This window comes from Hesperophylax consimilis, chromosome 8 (genome assembly GCF_061612785.1).
Source record: "Hesperophylax consimilis isolate HC1 chromosome 8, BYU_Hcon_1.0, whole genome shotgun sequence".
NCBI lineage: Eukaryota > Metazoa > Arthropoda > Insecta > Trichoptera > Limnephilidae > Hesperophylax > Hesperophylax consimilis.
Window position 1 is genome coordinate 27,057,596 of NC_142843.1, and position 14,076 is coordinate 27,071,671.

Genomic DNA, 14,076 nt, shown 5'->3' on the forward strand with positions numbered 1-14,076 from the left:
TTTGATTTTTATTAGATTTTTTTTTATAACATTAATACAACATGCTCGTATAATTATTTGAATAATTAATATTATGATTTTAAAGCTAAAGACAAATTGTAAATTGGTTAGATAGTTCACTTCAGATTTTTATATATAGTTTATGTTATCTTTGAGATAATAATAGTTTTATAATTTTGACCATTGAATGAAGTGTTTGTAAACGAACATGACACTGAAAATGTAATAAATAAATTAAATGTAATGAATTATACCAATATTATAACAAGTAGTAGCATTATCAATAGAACGTGGTTGGTTTGGTCGTTTAATGTCATACTTAGAATATTTAACAATTTTAATTAAATAAATAGTAATAATTTTACATGAACCATAGAATAAGTTTGCTGATCATTTGTAACTTACGCAGTAATTAGACTTGTTGAGCATTCGGTGGTAAAATAATGAATACGACGAATAAAAGTTTGATGAGGAAATTACAATGGAAATGGAAATGGGCGAGAGATTATGTAGAAGATGATTGGGTAGAATTAGAAGAAATACATTGTGTATAATATATAGATTATGTACAAGATAACATAGATTGTATAGAGGAGGATGAGGTGTCTGCTCTTGCAGTACACAACGACCAATCTGATTGATATTTCTGGTATCATAATTATGAATACTAATTCATCCTTAAAGTATTTAGGCAATTGGTTATTCATAATTTTATGTACAAAAAATAACACACTATACAGCAGTCTCTTTTTTATTGGAAACCAATTCAGTTCCTCTCTCATTTGATTACGTTGAATATTTGCCTTTCCTTAGTATACGTTGCTCTATTTTGAATAACTTCCAGCTTATTCATGTTTCCTTCGTTGTCCAAATTGTTGGTCGAAGAGAACATTGCAACTGCTAACACTCTTATCAGTGAGAAAAAAAGTCTTGTACAAGATATAAAATGCATAGAAAAAAACTATAAGATAAATTCTTGGTTACAGCCAGAGATGTGCTTTATTTCAAATGAATCCATTTCAAATGGAAATGCAAAATGGGTATTTTCCATTTTGCATTTTAAATGCTTTTCTAAAAACCATTTTGCATTTTGCATTTTAAATGCTTTTCTCAATGCATTTTCAATTTTAAATGCTTTTTTGCAATATTGTTCCTACTATCTTCACTCATCTTTTTTTCATAAGCCCCAAATATCAGTCGGTCCTCAACCTCGCTATGAGAGATAATTTCCATTTGTCAAGTTGCTCCCTGGTAGGAGCCCTGGAAATTGAGTGATACCATTACAAAAAATACTGATTCAAATACTGAACATGGGGCCATGACGCTGTAATATTAAATGTTAGATTGCAGTTTAAATATTCTATAAGTATATGTATACGTCTGTCTCGACACAGGTGTACCCTAGTGAGACAGATGTCGATAATTACAAGTAAAAACCTTTATATTGATAGATAAATAAATAAAATAAAAAAAATAAAAGTTTCTAAGTTTTTACGTTGGCAACATTAGTCCCACGTAAAATTTTTGTGGTTTCATAACTGTAGTCGTGGTGTTTTTGGATTTACCATGATGTAATATGTTTGTTCTACATTGATGTCCATTATTAAATGACAAAATTGTTTAAAAATTCTATAATTATTTTAATTGTTTGACCTGAGAAACCATTTTGCATTTTCAATGCATTTTGAAAATAGGTATTTTGCATTTTGCATTTAAAATGCTTTTCTAAAAACCATTTTGCATTTTGCATTTTCAAATGGAAAAGTTTTGACCCATTTCCATTTTGCATTTCAAATGGTTTTGGGTACTCATTTTGTACTTCTCTGGTTACAGCACATAATATTATATTAAATATATATTATAATATTTAAAAAATTGAAATTTTCACATGTAGGAAACACTTTAATATACATAATTACAATAATAATGTTATGTACTCATACCTATATATCTTTCATATTAATACATATCTAAAATATGAGTCTGGGCCTATTATGGACGGAGTAAGTAGCGCAGGAATGGGACAATTGAGGGCGCCTTGTCTAGGCGATGGGTCCCCTATTTGAATACATAGTAAAAGGGGAAGAAGATCAGATGAAATAATATGTACAAAGCTATATCTCTAATATTACGTTGCTAATCAAATTATAGAACTTCCTTAGCGTATTCATTATTTAGATTAGTTTTTATTTATTCAACTTTATTTATTACACCCATAGAATATTCTGTGATTACATTAGATTGGTGATGTACCTACTGTGCCTGTCTTACTAGAAAATCCTTTGTTGAGAGCAGGCGCAGTTTATAACATAAGCAGTTTTAAACAAAAATGGAAACACAAAAATGGAAATAGGTACATACTTATAAACAGGTTTTAATAAAATCGTTGGTATTTAATCTGTCTTGGCTGATGATCTAAGAGTTGGTGTCTAAATTATATTTAGAATAAATATAATAATTTGTGTTCTGTCTATTGGCAAGTGGAAGTGCATTATATAGTTTGTCCCTAAGTTAGACGTTAGGTTGGTTTTCACAGTGTTCAATTAGCAATATTACCAAGTTTGAATTATTGTACTGTTATTTTGATGTAGATATCTAATTTTATTTATCGATCTGTATTACTTTTCACTTGGACAATCAATGAATACTGTTACTTACTTAATTCACTAGGAATACCTACTTCTTTTGTATTCTTGTTATTATACACTTAGGGCGCTCGCAGATGAGATACTTTAGTTACGGAGACAGTTGTGTTGCAACAGTTGCGGGCATAAAAATCATTAAATAATTACAGTATATGGAGGTGCACGGGGGAATTTCAGTTGGAAGACTAAACGCAACTTTCTCCGCGTCTGATCGATTACATCTGTTAAGTCTTCGGAGACTGATTCCAATTCCAAATTTTACACAAATATTATCATATTTCCACCAAGTTCTACCCATATATAAATAATATATAAGTATTTAAAAAAATATTTTTTGTTACCTACAATTCTTTTAATCCAATAATGTAGGAATTCTCAATATCATATAATGTAGGAACATTATTTTTCAACGATTAAAACCTTTATTCATTATTAAAGGGTTGATAAGAAAAAATAATTAGATAATAATAGATTGATGAAAGCATTATAGTTAAGATGAAGAAAGGGACGCTTAGATGGTTTGTGCATGAACGAAGAAAGGAGTGTAAGCAGAATATATATGAGGCAAAAATTAATGGTAGGAGTCGAGGATCAAATGTGAATCAAATACTTGAATAGATGATTTTTCACGTGAGTATTCTACAAGAATCCCAACTGCTCCCAACGTCCCAACCTTCTGGAGCCAGTGAGACTATGGCATCCCCAATTATGTTATTAGGCTGAAGATAGCAGGGAGAGGAAGGAAATGGGGAAGGTTGACAAGTACCTGGCTGATCAGATCTGTTCACCAAACACGACTAAAGCAATTTCAAGCAATGTTTCGATTTTGCACGGTGGTCGTTCACCAGGACAATGCTGGAAATATTTATTACTTTGAAATCTTATACATGGTGTACGGAATCTCGTAGTACAAACGGGAAATGAGGAAATATACATAAAAAATTCGATTTTGCTGCGGGTCATAACTTTTTATGATTCGAGTTTTCGTTTTCGAGTACATCAACACGCTACAAGCCAAAAATGTGTATATTCTTGGTATCCCTTATATTATAGGTAATAGCCATTAAAATCGCTTGACAAACGCAGTCTACAAACGTTCGATTTCAAGCACAAAACTGGTTTTTATTTATTTTGTAAATAATTTTATAAGAAAGCAAAAAAGTTAATCAAGTGAAACTGTCGCAGATAATCTTAGCTATAATACTGTATTTTTAAAAAGTTGTTTCTTTAATGCGTTCATACATTTCTATTGAAAAAAAAATAATTTTTTAGTAGTTTACATTTATGTGTTTTATTGAGTAATTTATTTATTTATTTGTATTCTACGAAAGCGAAACGATAGGAAAAACCTTCATTTTATTTGAATCATATTTTTTGGTATTCATAATGTACACCAATTCGTTATAAAGATTAATCAAAATAGTGATTTAGCATTAAGCTTTTGTTCGTAGACCTGGCCCCAAAAGAATTTTAACCCTTTAGTTGCCGAATTTGTTTGGATAACCAACACCTCTATCATCGGTCACCCCAAGTGGTTTGCAACTTTTAGTGCAGGGGTGCCTGGGTTCTTCGGGTGAAGTGTTGGTCTTGGCGGTGGATCCCTGCCCACCAGTTGTATGGCGGGCCAGATCGCGAGAGGCTGGTTTGGGGAGACCATTTGACTTCTCCAACTGGTCTCCCTCGACCCATCGTCTTGCACTCAGTGGGAGGGATGGATTCATAAGTCTGTCACTGATTCCTACCCACCAATCTTACCTTAACATTACCAGAACTTTCTCTCCTTCCTTTGCTTAAAAATACCCTCCACCCAGCATCACCAAAGATGACACAGGCCCTGAAGGAATTTATTTTAAATATACATCAAAATAAATAGAAATAACATAAATTAATCAATACAATTTACTTTCGCCCAGAGATTTTAACCCGCGACATTCGGATTCGTAGCCAAGCTTCGTAACCATTCAACTAAGGAGGCAGTCAATAATCAAGTCAGGAATGAATAACAGAAGAGTATGAATGTGTGAGACGATTATTCTATGAATGTGATTGAAGGAGGGTGTGCCGAGACAAAATTGTGTGGATGTCTACCCTCTCTGCCTATCAAGAAATGGTGTGATGTGGGCCTATGTCATCTTCAGGGATGCTGTGTGGGGGTCTTTTTTACGGGAAGGAAGGAGAGGAAGTTCTGGGAAGGAAAAAAGGTATGGGGTGGGTAGGAATCTAAGGATCAGTGTGTCCAGGAGTAACGGACGAATGAATAGATCTCACCCCATGAACCCGAGCACCCCTGCTAAGTCACCAAACGTAGCAAACCACTTGGGGTGACCTATGGCAGATGTGTTGATTATCCATATAGTTCCCGGGGCGGCGGTTCCCAAACTCGCCTCCCATAATGATATAATAATAGAATTTGAGTAGGACTTTCACAAAACTTTAAAATGAACGTTGAAATTTGATGAATTCTTCCAATTCTGTGAAATAATCCGTCCTAACATACAGTTTTTCTAATTAAGGCGGTCCACCTGTAATTTAACATTCGGAATCAAATCGAAACATGCAATATTTACGCAGATGGCGATAAGATTGAAATTCCCGTTTGTTTTGATATATGCAAAAAAAATATTCCCAAGATTCATAAGACGAGACAATACCCTAAAATAAAGTCGGCATCTTAAGGGGAAGCTACAAGCCAAAAATGTGTATATTCTTGGTAAAAGTTTTAAAAGTAGTTTCCTTTATGAATTCATACATTTCTTTTGGAAAAATATTTTTATTAGTAGTTTACATTTATATTTTTTATTTAGTAATTGATTTTTTTATTTGTATTCTACTCAATCGAAGCGATAGGAAAACCTTCAGTGTATCTAAAGCATATTTTTTGGTATTCATAATGTTCACCAATTCGTTATAAAGATTAATCAAAATAGTGATATGGCACTAAGCTTCGCCTTAACGACGCGACGTAAGTGAAGGAGCCATGCACTCAAAAATGCGACGCGCGGCACTGCTGTATTGGACAGAATATGGTTGAATTTTCCCAGAGATGTGCTTTATTTCAAATAAATCCATTTCAAATGGAAATGCAAAATGGGTATTTTCCATTTTGCATTTTAAATGCATTTCTAAAAACCATTTGGCATTTTGCATTTTAAATGCTTTTCTCAATGCATTTTCCATTTTAAATGCTTTTTTCAAACATTCTTCCTACTATCTCCTTCATCTTCTTTTCATAAGCCCCAAATATCAGTCGGTCCTCAATGTCCTCAACCTCGCTATGAGAGATAATTTACATTTGTCAAGTTGCTCCCTGGTAGGAGCCCTGGCAATTGAGTGATACCATTACAAAAAATACTGAACATTGGGCCATGACGCTGTAATATTAAATGTTAGATAGCAGTTTCTATGTTTTTACGTTGGCAACATTAGTCCCGCGCAAATTTTTTGTGGTTTCATAATCTGTAGTCGTGGTGTTTTTGGATTTACCATCATTTAATATGTTTGTTCTACATTGATGTCCATTATTAAATGACAAAATTGTTTAAAAATTCTATAATTATTTTAATTGTTTGACCTGAGAAACCATTTTGCATTTTCAATGCATTTTGAAAATAGATACTTATTTTGCATTTTGCATTTGAAATGCCTTTCTAAAAACCATTTTGCATTTTGCATTTTCAAATGGAAAAGTTTTGACCCATTTCCATTTTGCATTTCAAATGGTTTTGGGTACCCATTTTGCACATCTCTGAATTTTCCCTAGAATATCTTTAAAACAAAGTGGAAATCTTAACGGCCCGGCGTAATGGACCTATGGTCAAATTTGCCCTACCATGCATAGAAAATTGATCTGATAAACGTATCACTAATATTTAAGTTCTAGTTGAATCCCTTGAGAAGTTACTAATTCATCGTCTAGAAAATAAAATCCGGTGCTTACTGCTGATTTTATAACTTGAAAAACGTTTAGTAAAATTTTCAAATGTCTCTCGATCTAATTATATTATTCATTAATATTATTCCAACGAATTGCAAAAATATCATGTCAACATATATTTTATTAGACAGTGAGTTTTGTGGTTGGAATATTCGTAATTAGTAGAATTTTTCGGGAAAAACCGCATTATTTATAAGTGTACCTAGTTCACAGGCTTATCAAATAAATCATTCGATGCTCGCCATCAGTAGCGTGCGTGGAGTTTTTTTACCAGAGTAGGCCACTGAATAGATAATATACACATTACACACTGTACTATTTCAATGGAAACACGTGTCGCCCGTGGGTACTGACTTGGTACTTACCTTTTGGTTCTAACCCATTCAGCACGCGCTCTGTCTCTCTTACACTTGCCTGACACATCGCCATACAATTTACCCACCTCACTCAATTATAGCGTGATACGTTTAAGAATGCTGCAAACGTTTACCTTATTTATCGAACTTTACTTTTTTACGCATGGTCTGGTTATGTCAATGTGCGCTTTTCGGTGGTCAGCGTACGGCTAACGTCATAGTTTATTCAAAGCATTCTCGAACCCTTCTGGTGCAAAAAATATGGTCACGTGGTTTGCATCCAGCTCGCCGAAATGATTCTCAGATTTCATTTCAGGACAAGTCTATTAATTTGGATGTCTGTGGTATCTACTAGCAACAACAAAGCATGCCGTTTATAAGCAGCTTCGTAGTTATAGGAGGAGTGGGCCTAAATTTGATCCTTGGGGTACTCCTAAACGTACAAAAAATAGAATAGCTGTTGTGAACACTCTTTGTGACAGTAACTGTTATCTGTCTGCAAGTAGCTAGCAAAAAAAGTTGACTAGGTGGCTACCTAACTGAAGATAGCATAAAAAGAATTGTCTTTGAGATAGTGACGTTTCTTGGGACAATTTGTACGATTCCTAATTTGACACTGCAACGCTGTCCAAAACGTTGGCTAAATAAGGAGGTAGCAAGACGGCGATACGGCATAATACCCCAAACACTCAAAAATCTTAATTCCGTAAAAAGTTTTTATTTTTATCGAACATGAAGGCCAGAAAAAAACAGTGGATAACTTTTTATCGGTGAACAAAAAGTTCGTATTAGTGTACCCTCCTTCCAGGTGTTGAGGTGGGAGGTACTAACCTTCTAAATATACCTAGGCTTACGCAGAATTCGATAAAATTTTACTTAGATTACAACACTCTATACGCATATTTACAAAAAACAATGTTTATTTTGAAATCCAACCTAAGAATCTAAAAACCAACATAAAAAAGTATTTATAGGTTGCAGTTCTATCAACTGACCCGAGATGGCCGCCAAACTAAAGACATAAAATATTAGTTTTGATTTGAACGAAATAACTTATTTTAACTATTTTCTATCCCCGATAACTGAATTAATAAGATGATGAGATAATTGAATTGTAATTATAAATTGAATCGAAGTCCTATTTCGTGTGGCATTCGTAAGTAAAGCATTTTTAACATTATATTAAATTACTTAAAAGTAAGTCACACATGATTCCAAAATTCCCCTTTTATTAAAAAAATATTCTTTTTCATAAAAAATGGTCTGGAAAACGTGAAATTACTAGTGAATTTCAATGTTTTCCTCAGTCCCCAAGCGATGTAAGCAGGTTTATTTAAAATTATGAATAGGTACGGTATAGGTACACTTTTCGACCTGTGTTTTTGATTACACCGAAATACGAGCATTTCACAACACAATTCTTACATACAAATTCAGCGTTTAATTTACATTGAATGATTCCTCGGTTCGTTAATAGGTTAAAGAGTGAAACCGGTTTTGAAAAGTGAAATAACTGACATAAAAAAAAAAAACAAGCGATGTGGGTAGAAATGTGGGGCGAAGTGTTTGAGGACTACAAAGATATTTGTATTAGTTTATTGTGAGGGTCAGTGTTGTTTCTTATTCGGATCCTAGTGGGAGTTTCAGTGTAAAATCTGATTGGCGAATCATTACCAGATGATATCTACTTACATGTAGGCGAACATTATTATTCGAAACAATGGATCCAACAGAATGTAGACGTCTTGTTGAAATGCTACAGTTTATTCAACGATTTTGCAACACAACACTTATATATCCCTATCTATATATACACATTTTATGTAATACACACAACGAATCTTTTAGGTAAATTTCACAGCACGAACGAACGAAATTATCAGCACTTTCTCTATAGCTAGGAATGCAATTAAGTCTGCCCGCCTTGCATACGCTTATATCATAATAAATTATTACTTCTTAGTTTGAAATAACAGTAGTTATAAAGATGAATAAATCAACGTACACAGTTATTTGCTAAATTCCACTGGGAAGCGATTGTTTAAAGTTTTAACGGGTAAGGTTCAAGGTTTAAATTGTTGCACTGTCTTACTTCGCTCTCACCGGCACAAACATGGAACTCTTTATAAAACTTTTCAGATAGGATGAGCCTTTTATCAATTGTTCACTAATTGAAAATGTTTTTAAGCGGTTCCAGTCAAAACATTTCCGAAAAAGAAATCACAGAAGCAGTTTGTTTAATGAAAGTGAAAGTGAGACGCGACCACTCGAAACCGATGCAGACAGGCGACTGCAGGCGACTAGCCGAATAGCGAGTAGCGAGTAGCGAGTAGCGATTAGCCGATCAGCAACTTGAGAATTACCGGAAGAAAAATGTCCGCTATAATATTTATATAAAACATAATACATATGTGTTTACCTAGCGTGTTTGTGCTAAAACAACTAAGTAGTAGGTAATAAAGGTATCTAATCATTTTTGTTTGAGCATTCTTCTCAGACTGTTATCTTGTTCTCTGAATGCATACTGCAGCGTGACGTATATATGTACACATATTATACAGGTTGTAACAACACGTTACCCGAAGGTTTTTAACCAGCCTTTCCTCAGTAAATTTGGAGTAAAAATGAAGATGTCATTTTACTTTTGGATGATATATTTTCTTCAATTTAAAACAAACAACTAAAAAAAATCTATCACGCGTCGCCACTGATCGCACTGCTATACGTCGCGAAGGATCACGTTGTGCGCACTCTGTCTCGTCTGTTACCGTGCTGCTAGAGCGAGACGGAGTGCTTATCACGTGACCCGCTATGCTGTACCCAACTAATCAGTGGCAAGGTGTGATGGATTTTTTGTTTATTTGATTTAAATTGAAATAAAACATATCATCGGAAAGCAAAATGACATCTTCAGTGTTACTCGAAATTTGCTAAGTATATCTAATAATATATATTTTCATTTTTTGCTACATAATAATCCCGATGAATGACGTAGAATTTATAAAACTTGAGGGAGATAATAATAATATAAATTTCAGAGACTAAATACAAAAATAAAGAAGAGAGGTAATTAATATAAAGAAACTATAAAACTTGATAGAAATAAATAACAGTATAGTAAAAAAACACAATAACCGGAGATATACCTACATATTATTTTGTATAAGCACATATAAAAAAGTAGGAATTTACAAAAAAAAAAATTATAAAAATATATTATAACTAACTAACCATAACGCCATTTCCCCCCAGGGCAGATAGGACGAACCGCCAAACAACTCGGTATTGGCACACAATCCTTGCCTCATTCACATTCATACCTACATCGTCTCATGCATACTCTTCTATTATTCTAACCGACTCAAGTATCTGATTCAACTGATCGTGCCATGTCTTCTTCGGGCGTCCCCGACTACTATTCACATTTGCGTCGTATATCTCCTTACACTCCTTTCTTCGTTCATTCCCTCTACATGCCCAAAGCGTCCCTTTTTAATCTTTCTCATTACGTTTAAATCAGCCTTGCTTTCTTTGCAGATCTCCACATTCCTTATATGATAATAGGTACATGGTTTTACCACACATACGCATCAGGGATCTACGTACATCTTTTTTATTGAGACGCATCTTTGCATACATTACCAAATACCATGGTGACCTATTTTATCTCCTGTAATTATCCACGCTTGGTCTTTGGAATGCGGAACCCATTAAATTAGTATCCATGGGTGCACCCATGTTGCACCTACAGTGCAATCTCATAAGAATGTCTACATGAATATTAAAATAAACACATTAATTAAGTGTTTTGAAATAGCGATTGTTTCTATAATTATTTCAAAGTAGGTTGAGTCAATGCACATTTATAAGATCTTCGGGTAAAGTAAGCCTGTCGTCCCACTGGGTCGGCATCTGTAAGCAATCGACATAAACCGAAGACACTGCGCAGAAAGGTAAAGTTCGCTACGGCTTGCAGAGCATCCATTGTAGGATTTTTTGCGCAGGGTCTTCAACAGTGGCTTCTAAGCTTCATATTTTCCTTAATCAATAAATTTGCCTCCTAACTATTAATCAAATTTATTTTGAGGTGCCAATTTCGGAAAAAAAATAATGAACAATCATATTTGTATCATATCACTGCCATGATTGCCTAGATGGACTCCCCCCTGATCTCTCTCTGGAGACGGGAGATGTGCAAATATCCTCCATAAACGACTATACTCCATATACTCATTTTTTTGTTAATATTTTAGTTTTTTTTAACTTGAATTCCGCTTTTATGTGCCTATCGGAATCACCTATATATTATTATTATTGTTCTAACTCTAATTATGTATATTATTTCAAATATGGAATGTATTGCATTGCACTACCCCTGCATACATTCTGGAATAATTTTTTCTTATTATTATAAACACTTACACACAGGTAAAGACTACGGCTTAATAATAGTCTTAGCAAGGATCTTATAAACGCATGGACCTAAAAAGCCCAGGACGGAGCAATTCGAAAACAATTTGAATCCGCGGGTGAGGAAGAAGATCTTTCAAAAATGTCAAAACGCAATGAAATTTTTGATGATTTCTTGTCTCATCAAATACTCGTAATCGTAAGCCGTTACAACTTCGATAACATCACAAAAATGAAATAATAATAGTTTATGATGCACCACTTTGCATATAAATCAGTTCAAAAGTTAGTCATGCAAGATGGCCGCTAGGTAATTTCCACTCACCCTAAATTTGGCTTCAATGCCATTCACACAAAATCGCACGAATGCTCTGTCCAGAGCTTTTTAGGTTCATGTATAAACGTGCGTTAAATTTATCTTCAATTTCTTACCGTTCTACCACGGAGATTATGAAAATAAACGTAAACAGATAACTAAATATTTGTCGCTAGCCCCTTCGGGCGGCATTCCGTATGCCCGGAATGTATATGCATAAGAATGGTGAATCGGCGAATATATTAAGAAGGACGCAGAAGATTCTTGATATCCAAAGGTTTCGAATTTGGGGAAACCTGAATTCAGCATCCCGGCATCTTCAAGAGATAGTGATTTGCAATACTCCTCGGCGTATGCAAACCTGTTTAATGAAGCAAATTCACATATTGATGCAATTACATCACCAAATGGGCAAATACTTGAACCCGAGAGCCGTTTACCTCGTTGTTGGTTGCTTCATACCCATACCAATAAGGTTTAATACCACAGAAAAATCCTCTACCTGCAATCTGCAACGAATTTACTAAGAGTATTTACATAATTTATTTACAATAAATTAATCGTATCGTTGTATAATCACTATATGTAATAATACTACCAGTAATGGTAATATCATAAACGGAATGAGTATAATTATATGCCAAGTAAAGTGCATCTGGTATTATATTGCCTTTGTATGGATATTTAGAAAGTGATCCTCTCAACGCAATTTGTATTATCCACAAGCAAAACAAATTGTAGCAAAACTTGGAGATATTCGTACAAATTAAGTAAAAAACAAATTGTGTTTTTATTAGGAGGGAAGCTGCTTTGTAATATAATTATTTACTCTTTTAATAATAACATTTTTATCGTAAACTGTTTATGTTATAAACTGCACCTGCTCTCAACACAGCATTTCCTAATGAGTCAGGCACATCACTAATATGTAATTAATAAAGATGATTAAATAAATTTAAAAAACTGAATTATTCATATAGGTTAAACGTTGTAGAAACAGAGTACCTAATAATCACGGACGTTAGACGATAGACTAATCCAGGGCTTCCCAAACTTTTTTCAACTGTGACGCCCTTGGGAAGTGGCCATATTTTTGCGACGCCCCCCCCCCCGCCCGGTGACTAAAAATCTAAGCCCCCCGCCACTAATTTGTACCAAGCGTAGTATTTTGAAGCCCCCCCCCCCTGAACGGGTCACGCAGTATGGGTACGTTAACTAATAACAATTTGTCAGAAAAACTCCAATTTTTTTATTAGAAAATAAAGAACACAACATAAAAACAAAAATTGAAGCAAACAAAAAAGATAAAAAAGCAATTTTTTTCTTTGGTATTAATGAGAAGGATGTGCTTACTTTTCTGAGCATAATTTCTCAAAACGAGGTTGATGTTTCGAAATCGCCATTCTCGTCTCTGCCTCTAAATTTATTTTTGATCTGTACTTATTCTTAATTACTGCAACTGCAGAGAAACCTGTCTCACACAAGTATGATGTCGCAAACGGTAATAAAACCCTTAACGCTGCAGTGCTGATGGAACGATATTCTCGCTATAAAGATTACCTCACGACACCCCTGGGATGATCCCGCGGCGCCCCGGGGCGTCGCGACTCACAGTTAGGGAAGCCCTGGACTAATCAATAGATAGATAGATAGGCCAATCAGGGAAAGGGGAACAAATTAAGCTGCGGTCTTGTCTCTTCTTGGCTCTTTTTGCAACTTCTTGAATCTTCTTGCAACTTCTCGCCTCTTCTTGGCGAGTCTTATCGCTTTTTGTCTCGTCTGGTCTCTTCTCGCCCCTACTTGGCTTTTCTTGTCTCTTCTTGGCTCTTCTTGGCTCTCGTAGTGTCTTTTTGGCCCTTCGCGGCTCTTTTTGGATCTTCTTGACTCTTCTTGTCTCTTCCTGGCTCTTCATAAATCTTCTTACTTCTTTCAACCCGTCTCGTCAGGTCTATTCATATTTCTTCTAGCCCACTTGGATTAAAATCCCTTGTCTCCTCTCGAATTCACTTGCAAACTTTAATTTTACCACTATTGACACAATTCAAAATCAAACGTCGCAATAAAATTGTAAATCTTTCACTAAAAAACGTATTTTGACACATTTTCAAAGACTTTAAGTCATGATATAGCAATTTACAGAGTGGCTGTTAGCTAGGTTTTTGTTTACACAATAAATAATATAAAAATGACAGATAAAATGAAATCAGTATTGTTGATTAATTATACAATTCAAGTATGAATGTAGAAGATTAAGACGAAGCAAGAATAATTTTGAAGTAATTAAATTTCAGTTTGACAAAAAGGCATGGTGATAAATGATAAGAAAAAAGCACGTGAAACTTTAGTCAAATGTACAAACATGTAGTACATAATATACACAGTAGACACAAATATAAACATGTTATGAAATATTCC

General features: G+C 34.3%; 1 protein-coding gene across 6 annotated transcripts in view; it reads right to left on the bottom strand.

The window, feature by feature from the left end:
- Rbfox1 (RNA-binding Fox protein 1) overlaps positions 1–14,076 on the bottom strand; it is a 731,414-nt gene that overhangs the window by 252,200 nt on the left and 465,138 nt on the right. For 2 of the 6 annotated variants that reach the window (XM_089634058.1, XM_089634057.1), the window contains exon 1: positions 8,941–9,206. The exons of 2 other annotated variants lie outside the window; for them this stretch is intronic. Coding sequence is in view for 2 of the 4 variants with exons in the window: in XM_089634053.1 (XP_089490179.1) it covers positions 8,628–8,641 (14 nt within the window). In the remaining 2 variants the exon portion in view is untranslated. Of the gene's footprint in view, positions 1–8,627; positions 9,207–14,076 lie in introns of those variants that run through there. 2 more of the 6 variants (XM_089634053.1, XM_089634050.1) reach the window with 1 other exon arrangement.